The sequence below is a fragment of the Lissotriton vulgaris genome, chromosome 6, assembly GCF_964263255.1.
Source record: "Lissotriton vulgaris chromosome 6, aLisVul1.2, whole genome shotgun sequence".
Taxonomy (NCBI): domain Eukaryota; kingdom Metazoa; phylum Chordata; class Amphibia; order Caudata; family Salamandridae; genus Lissotriton; species Lissotriton vulgaris.
The window spans coordinates 1,230,764,642-1,230,787,295 of NC_141694.1; the positions used below are offsets into that span (position 1 = coordinate 1,230,764,642).

The 22,654-nt window shown below is 44.6% G+C and overlaps 1 protein-coding gene across 1 annotated transcript in view; it reads left to right on the forward strand.

Annotated features, from left to right (window-relative positions):
• SYTL3 (synaptotagmin like 3) overlaps window positions 1–22,654 on the forward strand; it is a 653,935-nt gene that overhangs the window by 557,380 nt on the left and 73,901 nt on the right. Inside the window, exon 14 of the mRNA XM_086927324.1 lies at window positions 15,459–15,567. Within this exon, the coding sequence (XP_086783450.1) occupies window positions 15,459–15,567 (109 nt within the window). The remainder of the gene's footprint in view (window positions 1–15,458; window positions 15,568–22,654) is intronic.

Here is a 22,654-nt window from a genome sequence, read left to right on the forward strand (position 1 = left end):
AGAGCCTTCTCTGGGGTTATCTTGTGTTTTTTTATTGTTTAACAATGATTGAGATACCAGACTGATTACCAGTCCCTAATTGTTTCCCCTGAACAAGACTTCACAAAAAGCTTCACATGTCTCTTCCTTAAGGAGGCCTTATCAGAGAGTATATAGGCTAAGACTTACCGACACACTCTGCCAACATCTTCATTTTTGTGGTCAACTTTTTTACATTTGTAATGAGCGTGTATACTGTTATGCTTTCATAAAAGGCTCTTTTGAAAAACTATGTCTAAAAGTATTTCATTTGAGGAGAGGTATATGAATAACATGCGGTATGGTATATTTTTCTTAGTCTCAAAGAATATTAAAAGGACGGTTTAGCATAGCGTTTTGCAAGTTTTACATTTTATTTCGGCATGTAGAACCACCTCCATACACAGTGCTATTTATCGTGAGTGGAAGGGGATAGGCTTTTGATTTGGGGCTCCTAATTTGGCCTTAAAGAATGCCTCTGATCCTTTGTTGGACACTAGATGTTAACGGAAACATGCTGACCACGTAATAGGACAAGAGGTACAATACAAATCCTTGGTGTCCTCCCTCTGATTTTAATTTTACAGCAGGAAACATTAATAAAAAGTTTAATTGTTCACCTTCAGATCATTTTACGGTATCTTTTGAAGGTCCCCTACTCTTAGCATCACTCCCCAATTTATGGGAAAATGTTTCCTAAAAGATGTACATCAAGAGTTCTAGCATATAGCAGCCCATTGAGATGTGTACCATTAACTTGCCCAACTAGGAGGAATCCCGATGATGAAGCATGCCAGGCAAGCGGAAGATGGTTTCATGCCCTAGATATTAATACTCCTAGAACTTGGAAAATAGAAATGTATCCTCCCACTAAGTTTGGGGGAATATCATACATTGTAGTTTTAAGAACACAGGTGCATTGTGAAATCTAAATAAGAAAGTCTTGCCTAATGCTCTGTCTTTGCCTATCACCCCATTCAATTTACAAATAAGTTTGTAATCTGGTCTGAAACAGCTAGGGAGATACTGGTTTCTAAAGACATTTTAGAGTGACTCATTAAGGAACCATAAATGTAGGAGGACAATTGTAGCATGAAAAAATAAAAGATTGTATGTACCAATAAGATATGTGTAGCATGAGGCCCTGAACAAGGGTTTAAGTAGTGACATAGTTTCACTTTCATGTAGACAATACTTGGGTAAGGAAATCACAAGTATACAGGGCCAAGAGAAGTATTTATATAAGACAAACTTTTGGCAGAAGTTCTATATGTACTATCAATATTGTTACTTATTCCTAAAGAACCTGAGCATACAGTTAACTTAGCTGTTAACATGGACCTGCATCTATCATCGCAAGTACCGCCTTCTCTGAAAACTCATTATAATGCCGGATTACCACCCCATTCATAGTTGGCACAAGTGGTTAAAAAACAACTAGATCAAATTGAACTGTTTTTATTCAACATCTTATCCGCTGTCAGATACACAGATAGAAATAAACAGTACTATTTTTGAGTAATATCTATGAGGTTTCAGCAAAGTTCTTGAGGATAGTTGGTCTGAGTTATGAGCTATGGGTGAAATGGCTTACAAAAGGAGGGTGTAAGAATTGGTTATTACCATGATGTCCTATTTCTGGAGCAAAGGATGTTGTAGTGGGGCTGAGTCTTGCATTCATACAGTGTTAAGTTAGCATGAGCTTATTAGACGTTAAAACGCCATTTTACCTTATCCTTTCTTTTGCACACGGCACACAAGTTAGATATTGTTTCGCGTTAGGCGGAATATTTTGCTTCACATGAGAATAACTTGTTTTTCTACATTACTAGACTTGCTTCGTAAGCTTAGTCTGAACAGTGAGTGCCGAGGCCTTCAAGGTTATCAACACTGTTGCTGTTGTTCGAACTGATCAGCGCACGTTCTAGACATAACATATATTCAGCTGTGGACAGCTCAGATACTGGCGCCTTTAATAATACACTGTGTAGGCATGATTGAACACACTTGGAGAGCATTCGTATGCTGGGAGCTTGTGCAGAACTCGATGTGATTCACTCCTGCTAATCTCTGAGGTATGGAATCGCCTATGCAAGCCCAAGAGACCTTCTTTAGTTATAAAATAACCTAATAGCAAGTGAGGTTAAATATAGGTATATATTTAACCTGTTTCCATTTAGCATTATAACATGCTTTCTCCCTTTGTATTTTATGGAATAGTAACTATGATGACAATCTTATTTCTTATCATATGTCTGCTTGTATTAGCTAAGATGCTGCACCCGAGATCATGCCATTAAAATAAACATTTTAAACTTGCTCGTGTCTCTCTTTACTCCCTGTTCTGGACTGGTATGAGAGTATAACGAAAGAGAGCTCATGTTTCCCAACTTACCTGAGTTATCCTAAGTGGCCTGTTCTGGGTTGTCTAATCATTAGTGAGTTTGCTATAGGATGAAGAGCTAATGAGACACTGATGCTAGTCTGGTAGGGGATGTTGGGTACTAAGGTGAGTTTTTGGTACACCCTAATTCACTGAGGTCCTGAGTCTCTGTGCACAGTTCTGTAACTGAGCAGAATCCCAGCAACATGGCACCCATACGTTGGTGGTCTTATTTCATGACGCTTGAGTAGTGCTTATATCAGTCCTTAACACCTTCACTATTGTTTCCGGTTAACAGTGGTGACGGATAAACCTACATATAGTTAAATAGTTCTTTTCAAGCTTGAATCTTTCAAAACGGGTTCCTTTTGAATTACTAACCAGTTGTGCTACATTGTTTTGCATTGTACCTTTCTTAACTGTGTTGTTATGGCTGATGTTGATATACCGCAGCATAGTCGCATTGAGGTCCACAATCATTTGCAGGTTTATAACGTTGGCTTGGAGGGCATGGCGGTTATTTTAGTGGTGAGTGCTGAGGTAGCTTACCCGTTTGAGATTTTCTACTCATGGGTGACATTTCCAGCTATGGATGCGGCTACTCAGATGTTTCACACTTACACTCACACAGTGGTGCCCGGGGAATATGTTCCTTATAGGACACAGGAAATTACGATTTCTGCATGTCAGCACTGTGTTTTGTTTAATGGCGCCCTTCCCCACAGATTAACGGCGATTAGATTGGGTCCTTTGTCCATTCCAGGCGCTTCTTGGCCTGTTTTGGCTGGATTTACCCTGCATCCTCATGCAGGGGTAGTCCCCGTTGCTGACTTGAGGCCCCTATACAACTCCGGGATTGGAGTTATTAGGGCCTTGGTTCAATATATTACCCGCAATTTCCAGGGTGGGGCTCCTGGTGTTGCTGCGCCCCCAGCTGGACCGAGCAGGATGAAGCTTAGTCCTGTCATGGTTATGCGGTTATGGGCAAGCGTCCCCAGGATAAGGATGATATGCCTTTCTGACCTGCCAAGAAATTTGACCAGCTGGAAGCAGTTTTTCCTAATTTGAGTCCTGTAGAAAAGCACAGGATTGTTACAATTAGTTTGCCCAAGGACTTGGTACCGAAGCCAGTGACTGGGAGTCATGGGGTAGAATCTTTGCTGCAGTGTACACGAGGTGCTTCGACAGGCCGTCAATGGCTGTCCTGCCGACGGTCATTAAACGCGTTCAAGATGAACACGGACCTGAGGCTGCGGTTAAATTGGGAATGAGACTCGTTGGCTCATTTGATGTGCTTCCCGATCTCGTCCTTTCTAATATAAAGGGAGATGCGGTGAACTTCCAAGTGTCTAATGCCTTACGCGAAGTCCCCGGTGCCGATAAACCCCGTCAGTTACCGAGAATTATTATCACAGCTTATAAGACCATAGGCCGTAATAGTTTATGTGTCAAGCCTTTTTCTGCTAAAGATAAAAACAAACTCAGGGATCAAAGTCTGAAAAAGACAATCAGCCCAAAGCTCCAAAGCAAAATTGGAACAAAAACAAAAAACAGGGAAAACAACAACAGAAACAGGAGTTCCGTCCAGCATCACCCGCGTCTACTGAGCGCTCTTATGACTTGCGCGACCGCGCTACGATTAAGTCACATGATCGATTTCAGGTTCCTGAACAACGTTCTCCTCATTCTTTACAGGACACATCGGCCTCATTGTCCGGTGGTGGAGGAGGCGGCAGAGGAAGGGATGGCCAGCAGAGTCGCGACCAGCCTCGCCCGAAAGACGGACAAAGCAAGCAGGACGATTCCTCCCAGAAAAGACCTTAGTTTCAGAAAAAGAAAGTTTCCGCTTCAACAGCAAGATATGCACAGATAGTGAGAACGCAGCTTCGGAATCAGACGTGGGTGCTGAAGCTGTTGGACAGCGCGGCGGAGATTACCATAATGCGAGAGGCCCTGCGTCCACTACTGAAGGTGACAGCGACTGACAAATTTGTTGTTGTTGAGACAGCTGATACTAGAGTAGCTCCCCTTGATAGGTTATTTGAAATCAGCCTATTAATTGAAGGTAACATACAACATACCATAAAAGGGGTATTTTGGGAAAATCTTACAACTACGTACGACATATTGTTAGCGGAGGTTGACTGGCCCCAACCTTTTGTTCTCGCAGCTCAGAGAGGGAAGGAGGGGATCCTCCCTAGTTTCGCGCACACAATGTCAAAGGAGCATGGGCTGAATTTTGCAGAAGAGTGGGCTAAGACCCTTGCGCCTGCTTTGTACCGTACTCACTGTGGTTGGGATAAATTCTCCCCCAACATGATATTCCCTTGCGGTCTATACCACAGCCTTAACCTCAATATCCCATGCGGCGTGAAGCGAAAGCTTCAGTCGCAGAGATCCTTGAACAATTGCAATATCAAGGTGTGAATGAAACTTGTGTGTCTCCGATAAATATCCCTTTTTTTACTGTGACCAAGCCTGATGGTTCTTACTGTTTGGTAATGGATTACCGGCATCTAAACTCGCATTGCCGTACCTGTGCAGTACAGAATACCCACGGCTCTGCCCTAGTGGATGGTCTTGTGCGTAAATGGTTTAAAACCACATTTGACATATCCAATGTTTTTTTTGCCCACAATCTTTCCGATTTAAGTTGTCAATGTACCGCTTTCACCAGTGGTGGCACACAGAAAAAAATCTAGCGTTTGGCAATGGGCTGTAAGAATAGTCCAGGTGTGTTTGCTGTCCATATAGTTTCTCTTTTAGAGAGAATCGACCCAGGTGCAATTTTGCGGACTTCGAGTACAAATAACTTTACTTTGCTAAATCTCACATTGCAGAGTACTCAGTGTTGTTCCTGGGCTATGACCTCAACAATGAAGGTCGAGGATTGGCTCCTCATTTCTTGGAGAAATGGGCACAACTGCGCGCTCCTACAACACTGAAAAAATTGCGGGCATATTACCAACAAATAGCGATAATTATCGCTATGTTGGCTTAGCGGCGATATTTTTATCGCCGAGCTGCGGCGATTTTTATTGCTTAGGAACCTTGCTATTATCAAGGTATATCTCCTAAGCGGAAAAAAACGGCAAAAATGCAAGAATATCGCTGAAAAGTCCGCGATATTCATGCATTACCGAGCTAATGCTCTTAGCCATGTTATCCACCTACCATTGGATAACATGGCTAAGAACTGCTATGGGGCAGGTGTTAGCTTTTGGAGATATTCGCGCTTAGCGCGAATATCTCCAAAAGTTGGTATTAGGAGATAGCGATGTTAGCGACTGTTTCCAGTCGCTAACAGCTTGGCACGCCCACTTTGCATGTCATTAGTGATAAATATCACTGACATGCAAAGCGGGGCCCAAGATGGTCGCTATCTCCTACTAGCTGTCGCTAACTGGTGTTAGCGACAGCTAGGTAATAGGGAGATAATTTTATCTCCGCTTTCTTGGCTTTTAAAGCCAAAAAAGCGGAGATAAACCCACTTGATAATATGCCCCTTTAATCCTTGCTGGGATTTTTACATTTTTGGGCGTACTTACATTCCCGAATATGCCCAGTATATCAAGCCATTATATGCTTTGATACAACCAACTTTTACCAAATCGTGCTTGCTGCCTGAACATTCAGCCATTTTGCAATCTTTGCAGACTGATCTTCTGGAATCTAAATTCTTAATGGCTAGTGATAACCACACCAACCTGGTGATAAGAATCGACCCTGGGGCGGTGGGTTTCACATACCTTACTTTTAACGAAGGTGACACAGTACCTATCGCTTACAAGTCACACTTGTACACTTCGGCTGAACTGCAGTTTTCCACTGCGGAAAAAGTTTTGACAGAAGTGCAAATGGCCATTCTGAAGGAGCACGCACTGTCGCAGGGAAAACGCATGTTGGTTGTTACTCCGTATCCTGCCTTGGAGGCAGTGACGAAAGCCAGTGTACCTAATTCCAAAGCTTTGCACCCACAGTGGTTACAATAGGCAACATCATTGACGTCTCCGGATGTCACGTTTATTTTTGATGCCTCCTTACGGTCGCAGGAGTATTTGCAGGATGAATTTGTTCATTCTGCTCCTTTGACTATGCGCCCTTTGGAGGATTTCCATTGTATTATTTAAACTGACGGTTCTGCGCAAGTTGCGCATGGGTTAAGCACGCATATGTCTCAGCTTGCGCTATTGTGGTTGGTACCATGGTGGATGGAGAATTCAAGACCGATGTCGTGCATACACAGACATTTGAGGAATATACCGCCCAGTTAGCAGAGCTCCGTGCTCTGATGCTTGCATTGGAGTACGCAGACCCTGGTGTGACTACTCTTATTGTGAGTGACTCTTACTACTGTGTCCAGTCTTACAATGACAATCTGTTCTTTTGGACTCAGAACGACTATCGTGACTCCAAAGGTAGCACAATAAAACACAAAATGATCTGGGTTCGAGTGGCTGAACTTAAAGAGTAACTGCCACTCGTGTATGTAATTCATACTCTTGGTCATCAGCGTGTGGGAGTTCGCACTGTTGGCAATAGTTTGACCGATGAGGCCGCGAAGACAGCAGTTTCGACGTATTTGGTTGCAGCAGTACATGTTCCAAAAGTAAGATTGATGATGACATCTTGGCAGCAATTGACGCTACTGAGAAGGGAAGTAAATATCCTACTGGATTTCCTTCAAAGTATTCTTATCATTTAAGTCCTGATAAAGTTCCTTATGTGAAAATACCAGACGTTGGTGAGAGATTGATTCCCAATGCGGACCGCAGGTCAGCGCTGATTACAGCTGCCCACGAGGGTGTTGCGTCTGCACATGCGGGCGTTTCGGCTTCTGTATCTAAGCTACAACTTCGCTTTTGGTGGCAGGGACTGTATGAACAGACGCGTGATTATGTCCTTCAATGTGACATTTGTCAGCAAATCAAGCCTTCGTCTGCTGCACGTCCGCCTCAAACACAGTTGTACATTTCCAATAAACCACTTGGTTGTGTTTATTTGGATCACTGCGGCTGTCCTGTTTCCTCTGATACTGCGTATAAATACATCTTAGTTGCAGTGGATTCTTGCACGCGCTATGTATGGATGTGGCCCCACCGAAGTACTGATTCACGAACTGTCATAAGAGATTTGCGTGTCTTTGTGGGATTTTTTGCGTGTAGATGAACATTGTAATGTTTTACAGAATATGCAATAGACAGTCTTGCAAAGGAACACTTGCCCTTCACATCTGAACCTGTGTTGCAGATTCCGGTAGTTGGCTGGCTACCCTGAGGTGGAGAACTGGTCCGAGAGAAGAGCGAGAACAAGAAAGAATTTGGTCTCTCAGGGCACAAGAACAGTCATTTTACCTCCACTTCCAGGTCAAAAGGAAAAAAGGGTTCATCTCCATTGACAATGTCAAATTACACAGAGTGCCGATTCTTCTTAGTATGACGTGGAGAGGTGTGGCTCACTGGTTAGAGGCGGCAGACCTGTAAGCAGAGAACGGCCCGGGACCAGGGTTCAATTCCCGGCGCGGCAGGGTCGTGGACCAGGGGTCAACGGACTCGATAATTCTCGCCTCAGTGCCTACTCTAACCAGGGAACACACTCGGTAACTCTGGGCATTAAGCTTGCCTCATCTCTACAACGGCCCCCCACAGACGCCGGGGATGCCTGGTTTCACCCTGGAGATAACCAGAAAGGGACCATCTCACAGGGAAAACCAGGACGGGTTCCCCAGCGGTCTACAGCGCCAGGACACTCGGGTAGAGTAACAGTGCGCTTTACAAGAATCCCACACATTTACATTTACATGACACCTGCGGTCTCCTGTCCATCGATACTGAGAAATTCTGTTTTTGGCTCCAGCTCCTAACAACAGGCCTGACGGTGCCTTCGAGATGCCTGCAGTTTCTAGTCCCTTGCTGAGTACCCCACCTGATGCTCATCTTGATGAGACTGAGTATACTTACCCCACAGACTTGTCGATGCCCGATTTACAAACCTGTTTGGCCACTGAGTCCAGATTTTCATTTGACACTAACTCTACCAAATTGAAGTCCCCTTCAAAACTTTCTGTTTTTCCCCCTTGGACTTACATTTGGTTGGTGCTTATTTTAATTTTTTTGTTTATGTCGATTGGATTTGTGGTGTATTTTTTCCGTATTGTTAATGGACACTACGTTGAAGAGAGGACAGCTATTCGACATATTAATGGAACATTGGCACCCCATTCCTCATCACACAGATTGAAGAGAGACCTGAGTTTTGTAAACATTACTGCATGGCCCGTTTTATATGGGATTGTATGGGATGCAGTAAAATTTCAAATACATGGTCCCACAGGGGTTATAAACGTCCCAAACATACTAAGAGTTTCTATGGGGGATGTGGTTTAACAAAATATATGCTCTGATGATTGGGATGTTCAAGCCGTAGAGGCTTTGTATACAGATTTGAAGTATTATGGTGCTTTTGATGCTGAGGATTTATATTTAGATTCAGCTAATTATGGTGACTTGTTTTGTTATCAACACAATGGCAATCACTACCTGCATAAGGCTAACACAAGGAGGAATATGGTTAATTATACACAATTGAAACATTGGCCTGCTCCTGTGGAAGGCAGCTCAAATTCTCTTCTAAAGGGATTCACTTATTTTACTGATTTTAATCAGTGAAATCCTAATGCATTTTATTTTAAGATGACCGAAATGTCCTCTTCCAAAGTTAGACTGACCCACACAAAATTATTATATTCCAAGTCCTTACTTGACCAATTGGCTATTGGGGGCTATGAACTGTGGAAATATACTATTGATCTTAAATCTGTTTGGGGTTCTAAAAGTTGGCAAGTGCAAGGCACAGAGGCTTTGCATCATGCATGTCTCATCTCGAAACATATGTTGTTTTTGAATTTGACTATTTCACAAACCACCTGCTTTGGATTGGCTACAACTAAAAAATTACCCCAGTTGGGATAATAATACCAACATTACTATCAGAGAATTACAGACCCTGTTGCTGAATTCTACTTTTAACATATCCAGTTTGTATCCTAAGGGTTAGCTGTTGCGGCAAAGAAGTGCAGATTCTTGCCGACATCGTTTTCTGGGTTTAGCCCCTGGCTACACACAGGTTAGGGTGGATCCCCGTTTTGAGCGTGACCATTCTGTAAATACCCATTCCGTAGGCAAGCAGTGTCAGAATTGGCTCAAACACTCCACTTTAGCATCAGTTAAGCTTCATTTGTCTAAATTGACTGACGATGTTGATCTGAATGACTTTGTCAAGGGCCCTGCTTCTGGCATATCCAAAAGGTGGATATATGCTATTTACAACGAAGTTTGGAAACTGTCCCAAATTGAGGCTGCTTCCGCTTCAGAGCTATAGATCAAGCTAATTTTGAAAAAGTGCTAGCAGTCGTAGATAACAGCATTAACACGCTCTCTTCCCGCATTTACACATTAGATAATATTGTTTTGTCTGTTGTTGATATTATGCAAGAAGATGTCTCTGTTTTGTACCATGGGCAAAATAAATTGCGTTCCATTATGCAGTTTGCATGGACTTTACAAACATTAAAGGTTGGGAAAGTGCCTTGGGATTACATGAACATGTCCTCATTATTTGCCACTTTTAATTTGACTGACAAACAGCAATTTATGTCTATGAAAGATGCAACTTTTTCTATGTTACATATTGAAAAGATAGAACCTTTGCCGTTTTCTGTGGCCGAGACAAATTCTGCTGTGTGGCTCGTACATGGGCTAATAACGTTACCTTTCCCTCTGTTCAAGTTTGAGGCTTGCATGAAGTACTATGCTTTAGGCAGGTTTGACCCTCTGGGTACCGTTTATCTTCATGAAGCTTGGTCACTGCCATTTACCTATAGGTGCCGAAGGGAGGGAAAAGAGGTTTATTTGAATGGTGAAGATTGCAAAACAACACCTGATCACTTGTTAGTGTGTAGGAATATCCAATTGCATGGTTCGCGTCATCAGAATGCGCCTAATTGGACCTGTGTCTTAAAAGGTACACCAACACCTGCTATCACACCCACATTCACACTACTAGCAAACGGTAGTTATTTACTTTTAAATAATGAAGATTGTTGTGGGATGCTGGCAGGAATTCTTTACATCGTTACGGTCTCCCAACGTGTAGTTTGTTGTAAAAGCGCCATGTTTCCTCCTCCACATGGGTAGCTGGATGTTTCCATCTGGCCGTCGATTCCGATCTTGAACGCAGAGTTCAACAAGATGAGTCGAATAGGAGCTATTTTGTCCCAGAAAGAAGTCACTCTTACTTCTGCCCGTGAAACATTTGTCCTTCACGCGGCTAACACCCGCACAGAAGTGCATGCCTCATTAATACCGATCTGCCCCTACATTTTGGGGAGTTCATTCACACTATCTTTAATGCCTCCTCAACAACAGGGCTGGCTCACTTTTTTAAAGTTGTTAGTAGTTGCATTGTGACTTCTTTCCTAACTATATTCGGTGTGTTCCCGGCATTTTTTCATTCGATTTTTTCCAGCCTTTTTGGTGGATTTCCGTGGATGCTCACTCTGGTTGCCGGAGTGCTTCTACTACTTTGTTTATTTCAGAATCAATGCACATCCTGTGCCACAAGACGATTTGCCCCGGCTGTTGCTGCTCCGCAACCAAATACTTAATTTTTATGGAGCGCTGCCTCTTGCTACATTGAGTGCAGTTTATGGATTATCGTTTCGATTTTCCTTTTTCACATGCGTCCAGCCTGTCTTTCATTGCCTGAGCTGCGATTTCGAATGGGCTCTGGATTTGTGTCTCTGCAGTACGGTGTCTCCCAACGTAGATTATGATCAACTGATGAGCCCCTTAGTTGCTCATGAATTGCTTTGTTCTGGCGGCGGGATTATGGCCTTTGCAGCGATGCATGGAGTCCTGGGACGTTGGAATATTTTTGCAGCGGTGCATGAATTCTTGACACGCAGTTATATTGAAGTAAATCCGAGTTGTCCTCTGATTGTACTAGAGGCTCCGGTACATGAGGAACATGTATGTTCATTCTTGTTACTAAATTGAATGGCTGAAATGTTTTCAGTTGCGAACAATGACTTCCTGTTGGAGACTGTTGCAACGTACTGTGCATATACACTATTGGAATGAAGTGCATTTCCTGCTCTCTCTTATTCACAACTGGAGTCACGTGTTGGCCATGCGATTTGTTACTATTTTTTTTGGGCCTATTGGCTTTACTCTACCCAAATGTAATTACTAATTTGGAGTTTTTTCAAAATTCGTAGTTTGCTCCTGTTTTTCCATTATGGCAAATTTGAACTTGATTCTATCTCTCAAACTTGAACTCTGTGTTCCTGCTTTGCCCACATTTCTTATCCGTGCTCTGATCAAGGGAGGGTGTAGTGAGGCAGAGCCTAGCATTCATACAGTGTTAATTTAGCATGAGCTTATTAGAAGTTTAAACGCCATTTTACCTTTTGCTTTCTTTTGCACACGGCACACACGTTAGATATTGTTTTGAGTTAGGCTGAGTGTTTTGCTTCACATGAGAATAACTTGTTTTTCTACATTGCTAGACTTGCTTCGTAAGCTTAGTCTGAACAGTGAGTGCCGAGGCCTTCACGGTTATTAACACTGTTGCTGTTGTTCGAACTGATCATCGCACGTTCTAGACATAATATATATGCAGCTGTGGACAGCTCAGATACAGGCGCCTTTAATAATACATTGTGTAGGCATGATTGAACACACTATCAGCCAGATTCATCAAGCCGAAATCGGCTCGCAAAGGGCCAGATTCTGAGAATCTGGCCCTTTGCGAGCGCTATTTTTGCATTTGGGATTCATCATCCCAAATGCAAAAATCGCAATTCTAGAAATCGCTAAATTGCGATTCATTGCATTTAAGGAATCTCAATTTGAGATTCCTTAAATGCAATTCATGAGCCATTTTAAAATTGCGAATTCGCAATCTGGGGCCGCTATTTACCGCGAAGTCTAACTACGTGGTAAATAGCAAAAACTTTGAAAAATGCACTAAAGTTTCATGTTGCTCACACACATGCCCTAAGGGCATGTGTGTGCGCAACATATGTGCACACATCAATTTCACAGGTGCAACATGGTGTCCTTTGGACACCCCTGCACCCTTGAAATCGCAATCTTAATTTGCGAATCGCTAATTGCGATTAGCAAATTGTGATGGTCTTCCTGTTCATTCCTATGGGCCTTTAGGCCCATAGGAATGAATAGGGAGATATTCCTTAATTGCGACTCGCAATTTGCAAGTCGCAATTAAGGAATTATTAGAAATCGCTATTTTTAAGTGATTTCTTGATGAATAGCATTTTGCTATTCCTTAATAGCTAATCGGTATTTTTCACTATTAAGGAATCGCAAAATGTGTTCTTGATGAGTCTGGGGGATTGAGAACATTCATATGCTGAGATCTTGTGCAGAACTCAATGTGATTCACTCCTGCTAATCTCTGAGGTATGGGGTCGCCTATGCAAGCCTAAGAGACCTTCTTTAGTTATAAAATAACCTAATAGCAAGTGAGGTTAAATATAGGTATATATTTAACCTGTTTCCATTTAGCATTATAACATGCTTTCTCCCTTTGTATTTTATGGAATAGTAACTAAGCTGACAATCTTATTTCTTATCATATGTCTACTTGTATTAGCTAAGATGCTGCACCTGAGATCACGGCGTTAAAATAAACATTTTAAACTTGCTTGTGTCTCCCTTTACTCCCTGTTCTGGACTGGTATGAGAGTATAACGAAAGAGTGCTCATGTTTCCCACCTTACCTGAGTTATCCTAAGTCGCATGTTCTGGGTTGTCTAATCATTGGTGACTTTGCTATAGGACGAAGAGCTAATGAGACACTGATGCTAGTCTGGTAGGGGATGTTGGGTACTAAGGTGAGTTTTTGGTACACCCTAATTCACTGAGGTCCTGAGTCTCTGTGCACAGTTCTGTGACTGAGCAGAATCCCTGCAACAATGCCATGACAGAGTTACAACGGGTTGATTGTAATTTGGGAGAGCATGCTTGACTGCCAGGCACCAGTATTCTTATTCTTTACATCAAAAGTATGGTAAAAACCAGGAGACATGTATTTCCATAGTACATAGCATAAAACAATGCCATCTGAAATAGCTATATTTGTCCTAATTTACTTCAGAGAAGCTTGCACATTATGTAACAACTCTATAGTTTATCGAAAGCTTCTATCAGAATTCAATGGATTCAGTGCATTTCCTCAGCATTTCATCAGCAGAGGCCTACTTAAAATGTACCATGCCGCCCCTCCTTGGTTAAGAACATGTGCAGTTTTCTTACTGAGTATGTTCAATTGCAAGACTCCTAGTGCCTTAATCTTCACTTTAGCCCCAAAATGCTGAGATAGAAAATAGTGTCAGTTTATTAAGTATAGACCATATATATAGGTTCTTTCGGGCAACCCTCTTCATCCATTGGTCTGTTCAGGTATCATTCACATTTTGCTCCTCCCCACCACAGCATCAAGCAAAGTTCAGTGGGCTAGCCTGCTTTAGTTGTTGGTTTTCTTCACTGTGAGTGACGGCAGTTTGCTTGAGAACATGTGAACAGCCACCTAAAGGTAGTCTTCTGTGTCAGGGCTGGCAGGCGAATTTTTGCTTTCATTCAATGTTTCTTTATCATTCATTTTTGTTGTGAGGCATTTTTTACTTATTGTTTTGCAAACATATACATGTCACCTTTAGACAGTGGCGTTTTTACTTTTCCGCCCACATGCATCAAGCATTTTTGGAGTCGCAAACGGTGCGATTCCTTAAAATCGTCCGTTTGCGATTCCAAAAATGATTTTTCAGATGCATCATTATTTTTTGATGAAAATCGCTAATTTTGCGACTTTCCAGAATGCGATTGCATTTAAGGAATCGCAAATTTGCGATTCCTTAAATGCAATGCATCATTCTTAAATCAAATTGAGAACATGTGAACAGCCACCTAAAGGTAGTCTTCTGTGTCAGGGCTGGCAGGCGAATTTTTGCTTTCATTCAATGTTTCTTTATCATTCATTTTTGTTGTGAGGCATTTTTTACTTATTGTTTTGCAAACATATACATGTCACCTTTAGACAGTGGCGTTTTTACTTTTTCGCCCACATGCATCAAGCACTTTTGGAGTCGCAAATGGTGCGATTCCTTAAAATCGGCCGTTTGCGATTCCAAAAATGATTTTTCAGATGCATCATTATTTTTTGATGAAAATCGCTAATTTTGCGACTTTCCAGAATGCGATTGCATTTAAGGAATCGCAAATTTGCGATTCCTTAAATGCAATGCATCATTCTTAAATCAAATTGCGAATTCAAAGTTTGCAAGTGCAAATTACCACGAGGTTGAACCTTGTGGTAATTTGCGAAAAATGTTTAAAATGTTCTAATTTGCATTTTAAACAATGTCATGTTACAGACACACATGTCCTTAGGACATGTGTGTGTGAAACATCCATTTAAAAATACATTTCAGGGGTGCAGGTGGGGGGTCCTTTGGACCCCCCCCCCCTGCACCCATGGAATGCATCAACATTTGCGAATTCAAAATTGTGAATTCGCAATTTCCATTGATTCTTATGGGCCTTTTGGCCCGTAGGAATCAATGGGAATAGCGAATTCGCAATTTTGAATTCGCATAATATTTGCGATTCGGTAAAAATTGCGATTTTTACCGAATCGGAAATATTAAGCACTTTCTATGATGCATCCCGTTTTGCGAATCCTTATTTGCGATTCGGTAAAAATCGCAAATTTGGAAACGCAAAACGGGAGTTTGATGCATGTGGGCATTTGTTTCTTTTACTCTTAATTTTTCTGAAATTTAACAGCATTAAATCAGAGGTTTCAAAGCCAGTGAAAATTTCTGTTAATATCTAGAAAATGGTGACGTTGCTCGTTCCCATCACACTTACTTCTCTCCTGAAATACTCAAGTTAACAAACAGCTTTTAATGTTAGGTTTTGTTTGTCTTTACCCAAAATGTTTAAAAGACTATGTATATAATATACATTTCTAGGGACAGAACGAAAATCATCAACTTCTGTTGGAGAACTTCATATCGTAGTAGACAGCGCCAAGAACTTACCACTAAGGTCTGATGGGACATTAAGTTCATTTGTAAAGGGGTAAGTATGGCAGTCTAGAATCCCTAGAATTTGCATTGTATTTATTTTGTATTAACTTTTCTAATTTTCTTTCACCTAAATGTGTAATGTAGAAACCCACTTAATGAGGAAAACACTGAGTACTAATTGTAACCAGAAGCAGTTACTCCTCTTGCTCACTTAATACACTTGATGTAATACGTTTCCAGTTTTTAGTATATGTTTACTACATTTTATGTTTAAATCTCTTTACTTGAATTTATACACAACAAGAAAATTCAACATAGCAGTTACCAGACAGCAGGCATTATAAGCATTATAAGGCATTACAGAGGGAGCAGATGTTTTTTTTTTTCTTAACGCACATTTATTTACAATATATACATAAATGCTCCATGGTGAACTGTGGAAAATGAACACATGACTGATGCTTTGCTCAGAAATAAAGTCCACATATTAAAAATAAAATCTTCTTCAGTTCATGTTTTCAGCTGCATAAAACAGTAAGTGATGGCTCATTTCGATGGCTCAGAAAATACAAGCTACAAAGGTCATCGTTATACAGGGCCAGTGGGATGCATTGCCGGAGAACAGGCGTATATATCCTAACAGAAGTTGGGCTGGAAGTTATTAATCTGTGCCATAATACCAGCGAGGATCAGGTAGAATGCATCGTGCAGATGTCTGCGGCTGGACTAGCCGGGTGGCCACTGTATCAGAGCCAGCGAAATCTTGGATAGCAAGGATGGGAACAGGTACAGTACTCAAGAGGTCTTAGGGAGGCACACATGTGAGGTGTAGCAAGGCATCTTGTTATTCAATGTTACCGATGAGCTCAATCCAGTTGCATGTAGATCTGGGAGCCTTGGTACTGTGCAGTTCCTCGCTTGAGATTCGCCTAGAGGTAGCATATGCCGGCTATACTTGCCCTGTCTAAAACCATTGGCGCATAATGATGTCTGTGGCGCATACAACTAAGTGACACGGGAAGCCTCAGAACTGCTGGCCTGCAGAGAACAAAGAAAAGAAAAAGAGAAGAGCAGAGGAAGTAACACCTCCCCAATCGGAGGTCAGGTGGAGGAAAGAAGAGAAGGGAGAGTGAAGAGAAGATAAGAGAAGGGGAGAGAGCATAGTGTGTCAGCTCCTTGGACCAGAGGGAGTTCGGGAGGGCCTTACGTGAGGAATATGTGGCCGTATCGTAATGAATGACAAGAGGGGTACGAACTCCCTCCTCTTTCAGCTTGTGTCATCTTCATAGGTTTCCCCCTTGGGAGTATAGGTTCAGCAAAAGTTGATGGGCTCTCAAGCCAGGAGGGACAGATCAAGCGTGTTCCAACCTAGAGAGATGTGAGATCAAGGGCTGCCAGGTGCGTTCAAATTTAGCATCAGTGTGTGCCAATCTGTGGGAAAGAAGTTCCATCGCCATGACATGCCAGAGTTGTGTAAACTAGAGATTAAAATCTTTCATGCACTGGTCAAATGGTTTAAAACTTCCTTTATCAAACAGTTGTTCTATGATACAGCACTCACTGGCAGTTCACGCCGGACAGGATGCTGGGTGCAAGGCCGGTGGAAATTCCGGGTTAATGGTGTATTGGGAGAGGGGAATGCAGTGAGGCCGCGAGGCACCCTGACTCTATCCCAAATTTCCAAAACTGTCTTTGTTGGAATGGCTATATAGGCACTACGATGCTGAGCGCTTCTCTGTAACCAGGCCAAGTACCCCAATGGACGGCAGGCCATGGCCCTATCCATATGGAACCAGTGTTTGTCGCTTTCGTGAACCACCTATTCCGATATGTAGCGTAGGTGTGATGCCCAGTAAAAGACAAGCAAGTCAGGGGGGGCCAATCCTCCCCGGTATCGCGGCAGCAATAGAACCCTCGCAGAGAAGCGTGGTGTACCTCCTACCCAAATGAAGGCAGTAATGTCCCGCTGGAGGCTTAGAATATCCCTATGGGGGATCGGTGTAGGGAGCTCCTGAAAAAGATACAGGACTTTTGGTAAGATTGTCACTTTGACTGCATTAAGGCGATCCAACCAAGAGATGGGGAGCGATTTCCAGCGATGGAATTCAGCACGTATTGAAGCTCTGCAGGCCGACCTGTTCGCCTGTGTCCATGTGTCTAGATTAGCCGAAACATTAATACTGAGATAGCGGATTGAAAGTGGGGCCCATTGGAAGGGATTAACATCCATCAACTCGTCCAATTGCTGGGGGGGGGAGGGTGAGGTTGGGCGATCTTATGTTCGGTCCTGCCATTCCAATGCCCTGGATGTTCTCCGTTTGCCGGATGGCGATCGCCAGGGGTTCCACAACAAGAGCAAAAAGTAGAGATGAGAGCGAGCATGCATGATGCCTGCCCCTACGAATGGAGAAGGATGGGGTAAGGAGAACATTAACACGAATGCGTGCTGAGGGCGCTGCGTATGGGGCCATAATTCGCACAATCATAACCGGCCAAAGACCTATATGCTGAAGGACTGCCTGGAGAAAAGACCAGTCAACCCGGTCAAAGGCCTTCTCAGCATCAAGGGGGAGGAGGAAGGCAAGTATATTGTGGTGTTGAGCCTTTTGTACTAGATGAGCTATTCGGGGAATATTGTCAGCTCCCTGGCTCTCCTGTATGCAGCCTACCTGGTCGGGCTCGATTAAGCCTGGGAGATGGGGAGCAACGTGGCGGGCGAGGATTTTGGTGTACAGCTTGGCATCTACATTCAATAGAGAAATAGGCCTATATGAGGCGCATGTAGTAGGGTCCTTCCCTGGTTTGGGGACAAGCGCAATCTCAGCCTCGGCCATCGTCGGAGTTACAGACCCGGTCTCTGCAAAGGAATTAAAGAGGCTCAGCAAAGGGGCCTGGAGCTCATGAAGAAAGAGGCAATAAAATGCCAGCGTTAGGCCATCGGGGCCTGGGGATTTTCCCACTGGCATGCTCTTCAATGTTTTCTAAAGTTCGGTTGCTGTGATGGGTTCCTCCAGCTGCTGCTTATGAAAGGAAATTAATGGTGGCCACGGACAGGTTGCCAGAAAGGGGTCTATCTGATCCACACAGGTATCTCCCTGGTTATACAGATTGGAAAAGAACGTGCGAAATTCCAGCTGTTTATCTCGTTCTGAAATGGCCCATCCCCATCCAGGCAAGGCAGTCTTAGGGATGTGGCCACGGGCTACCTGAAGACGAAGGCGACACTCCAGCAGAGAACCCACCCTGTTACCCCCTCCATAAAGTCTTTGTTTTAGCGCCAAGAGGGAGTGCTCCGCTTTATTCATGCGAAGAGCTTTGAGCTGGCCCCGGAGCGAGGCAAGCCTCTTACGTGTTGAAAGAGAGGGCAACCTATGGCCTTGCTGCTCCAAAGATGTAATGTTGCGGGTAAGGTTATCTTCTACTAAGCGGGATTACCGCCTGCGGGCTATAGAGATAAAAGTAATGGTACCCCTGATCGTGGCTTTAAAAGCATTTCACAGAATGTGTTTGTGAGTTTATGGGAGGTCATTTGTAGAGAAATATGATTGTATGGCCTGTCGTAATTCAGCCACGTCAACTTGGTCGCGGAGGACGTGCGGGGGTAGGCGCCACCGAGGGATGGAGCTCGGGTGTCTACCCACACCGGACAGGGTGAATTCCAAGTAGTCTGAGATAGATATGTCTGAGATCATCGCAGAGTCCAAGTTGCGAATGAGCGATTGGGATATAAAGAAATAATCAATACTGGAATAAAAGCGGTGGGCATGGGAATAGAAGGTATAATCCTGTGCCACCACTCCCGGAGAGAAGGTTCCGAAATTGGTCACGGAGAAAAGCATTGTGTGCTTGATCAGGCACGTATATATTAAGCAAGTTAAGTGGCTTGCCCTGCAGTAAGATCGCCAGCTTGAGGAACCAACCTTCCTTATCCATTATGGTGCGTGTGATCTGTACGGGAAGACCTGCTTTAAAAAGAACGGCTACCCCCGCCGTCTTAGTATGTCCAGAGGCTCAGAATTGTATAGGAAATTTAGGGTGAGAAATGCATGAAGTATCAGTGCGTAAGAGATTGGTTTCTTGGAGAAAGATGACATCTGGCTCTTGTAATAGTTGGTAGCGCCAGATTTGCCTCCTCTTGTTTGGGGTGTTTAGGCCTTTAACATTCAGAAAGAGACATTTAAGATGAGCTATTGGTCGTTATGGATGAGGACATGCGGTGGCAGGGATGTAGATCAGCACATCTCTCTCCCGCTAGACTCTGGGTCTTAAGTGTAAGCAATAGTTGTAACGGGACGTAGGGGAAGTGTATGAGCCTGCCCCAACAAGGAAGAAGTCGGACTTCCTCATTGGTTCTCATAAGTTCTGGCCAAGGAGCTGAGTTGTCGTGATGAGCGCGGACCCTCTCCCTGGGAGCCCAGGTGGAGAAAAGGAGGAAAGGAGAAAGTATAGTAAAGAGGCAGGCAGAGAGAAAAGAGAATACCAATATACAAAAAGGCCAACTTGGCCAAAAGGGACCCTTCCAGTCCAGGATCGGCCCAATGGTGGGAACGAGGGCGGCTCTGAGGGAGTCACTCCTCTTGGGGACTAAGGAAATGGCAGGGTGGGTCATGGAATTGCACTGGGTAGTCAGTGTCCGTCCTCCAGGGGCTGGCTCACTTTACTAACAGTGCGGAGGTACAGGGGCCTTCTCATGGGTGTTGCCAGGGTCCCTCAACGCGATATGGAGTTAAGCGCCTGAGGTGAGAAAAAGGGTCATGAACTGAAAGTTACAAAACAGGGTAAAGGGAAGCATGAATGTATAGGTCGCTGGAGGAGCGCAACATATTTGAAGTTTCCATAATAACATCCAGCTATGCAAGCATACATTGTAGTTAAACAGGGTATCTTGACATTGCTCGCTAGAGCAAGTAGCCTCGGAAAAGAACAGGTCTACGTCAGTAGGGTAAGGAGGGAATTTCCCTCCTAATTCAATGAAAATACATATAACAGTGAATCAGTCCCTGGCGCCTGAGCCAGTAAAGGAAAGGGGGGCCGACCGGGGACCTCCCCCTGTCGAGGATTGTGAGGCCTCCAATGCTTTTAAGTGGTGGATGAATTCTTGTCTGGCTTGGAGGGCGGATGCATCGGCTTTAGAGGATCTAGTACGGGGGCTGCACCTTCAACCATTCTGGGCGGAGGGAAAACCGGAGTCCGAGTCGGCACGTGTGAGGAAGGAGGGCCAAGAGCCAGGTGAAATGCGAAGCAATTGAAGGGCCTCCTTAACGGATCTCAAGGATCTACATTTCCTTTCCAAGGGGAAAATCAGAGCGAAAGGGTGGCCCCACTGGTATTTAACATTGGATTCTTTCAGTTTATCAGTTACTGGCTTGAAATCCCTACGGCGGCGCAGGGTGAGGAGGGATATATCCTGACAAATTTGAATACTGTGCTCTTCGTATACCTCGTTCCTAGCTGCGCGAGATGCCCAGAGGATTGCCTCCTTCTCCGTAAAGAAAGGAACCCTGGTCATGATGTCAGGGGCCAGGTTGTTGTTTCCACGCGGGGGAGGGGGTGACCCGGTGCACGCGGTCCAAAGTTGGAGAAGAGTCGTCACCCCCCCTGACTGCTTGGAAGAGGTCTGCGACATAGGTCATTATGTCCTGCCCTTCCGCTCCCCGAAACAACCCCTGGATGCGGAGGTTATTCCGGCAGTTTCTGTTTTCTAAGTCCTTCTGCTTAATTTGAAGCTCTATGTGTTGCTCTTCAAGGCTGAGACCCGGCGCCAGAGCTCCTCCTGGTCTTCCGTGCGCGAATTGAGGGTGCGTTCCAGGTCGTCCACTCTAGTGCCAAGATTAGTGACATCGCGGCGAATGTCTGTAAGGCAGGTTTTAACCTTCAGCTTGAGAGAGGAGATCTCAGATTTTATTTCTTGGAGAAAATTGGACATGAACGCCTGTGTGATAGGGTTATGTTCAGCCGCCTCCAGCTTGCTGGCCTTCGCGGTAACCTCCTGTGAGGGCGCTGGGGTGTGTTTATTCCACAAGTTTGTCACCGACGTGTCTTTGGATGTTAATTGTGGTGCGGATTTCCCTGTTCTGGGTTTGGTCATAGCTTTGGTGGAGGGGGGTGCAGCCCGAATGTTCACCTGTGGCCAGGCAGTAGGCTCCTCCGCCCATGCGGTAGTACAGCTCACGGGTAGGGGTTGCAGACCAGAGTACCACCAGGCAGAATCAAGTCCAGTCAAAGCCCAGTGAAGCGCCAAGCAGCCGTTTACTAAGACTTAAGAGGGGAGGTTCTAAAATTGCTGTGTACAAGTCTGGTGGGCTCACCGGAGAGATCAAGAGTCGGTCCGCTAGTTAGCACCAACAGATTAGGTGGTCAGGCCACGCAGGGCTTCGATGGTAATTGGGAACCCCAGGAGTTAGGGAGAGGGGGTGCCCGGGCCCTTCTTCACTCCAGGTCTGGGCACGGACGCCAAGCACAGCAGGGGCCCACGTCCCTCGTCACTCCAGGCCCAGGCCAGGGTACACAACTTTGCAGCTTGCAGGCGTTTTATCCCCCCCCACAGGAGGTGAAGGCCGTGGAGGGCAGCACTGGTGTGGGTTGATGTAGTAGGTCAGGGCAGACAGCTTAAGTGGCGATTCTTAGTCCGGCTTCATGAGTAGCCCAGTCGTAAGAAATTTGAGGCGGGACATGGATGTTGTATAGTCACTGTCGGGGTCAGATTCAACAGTAGGGAGCATTTATTTTCCACCCATCGCCAGAAACAAGCGTGTCGCACCCGCTCGCACGTGGCCCGGGACTTTGGTCACTCCAGGTCCAACCGAACGCGCAGGCCGCGCTCCAAGGGCACCCCATAAAAGGCAGGGAGGCTCCCGAACCCACAAAGCAAGAGGTGACGGGGCAGAAAATGTTCAGGCCTGTCTCCGGCCCAGGGCTCCTGCAGCGTGGAAAGATATATCGTCGTGGCACAACAAGGCTGGATTCACAGGCCTATCTAGGCCTCAGTGCCGGCAGAGTTGCCAGAGGAAGCTATTGGTCCCCCCCACTATCCCGACTGTCCGGGGAGGAGAGGGCAGCAATGAAGCATCACCAAGTACGATGGGGCGCAGGGCCCCGGAGGGTACCAAGGCCGATATAACGTCCCTCGCCCCCTAGGG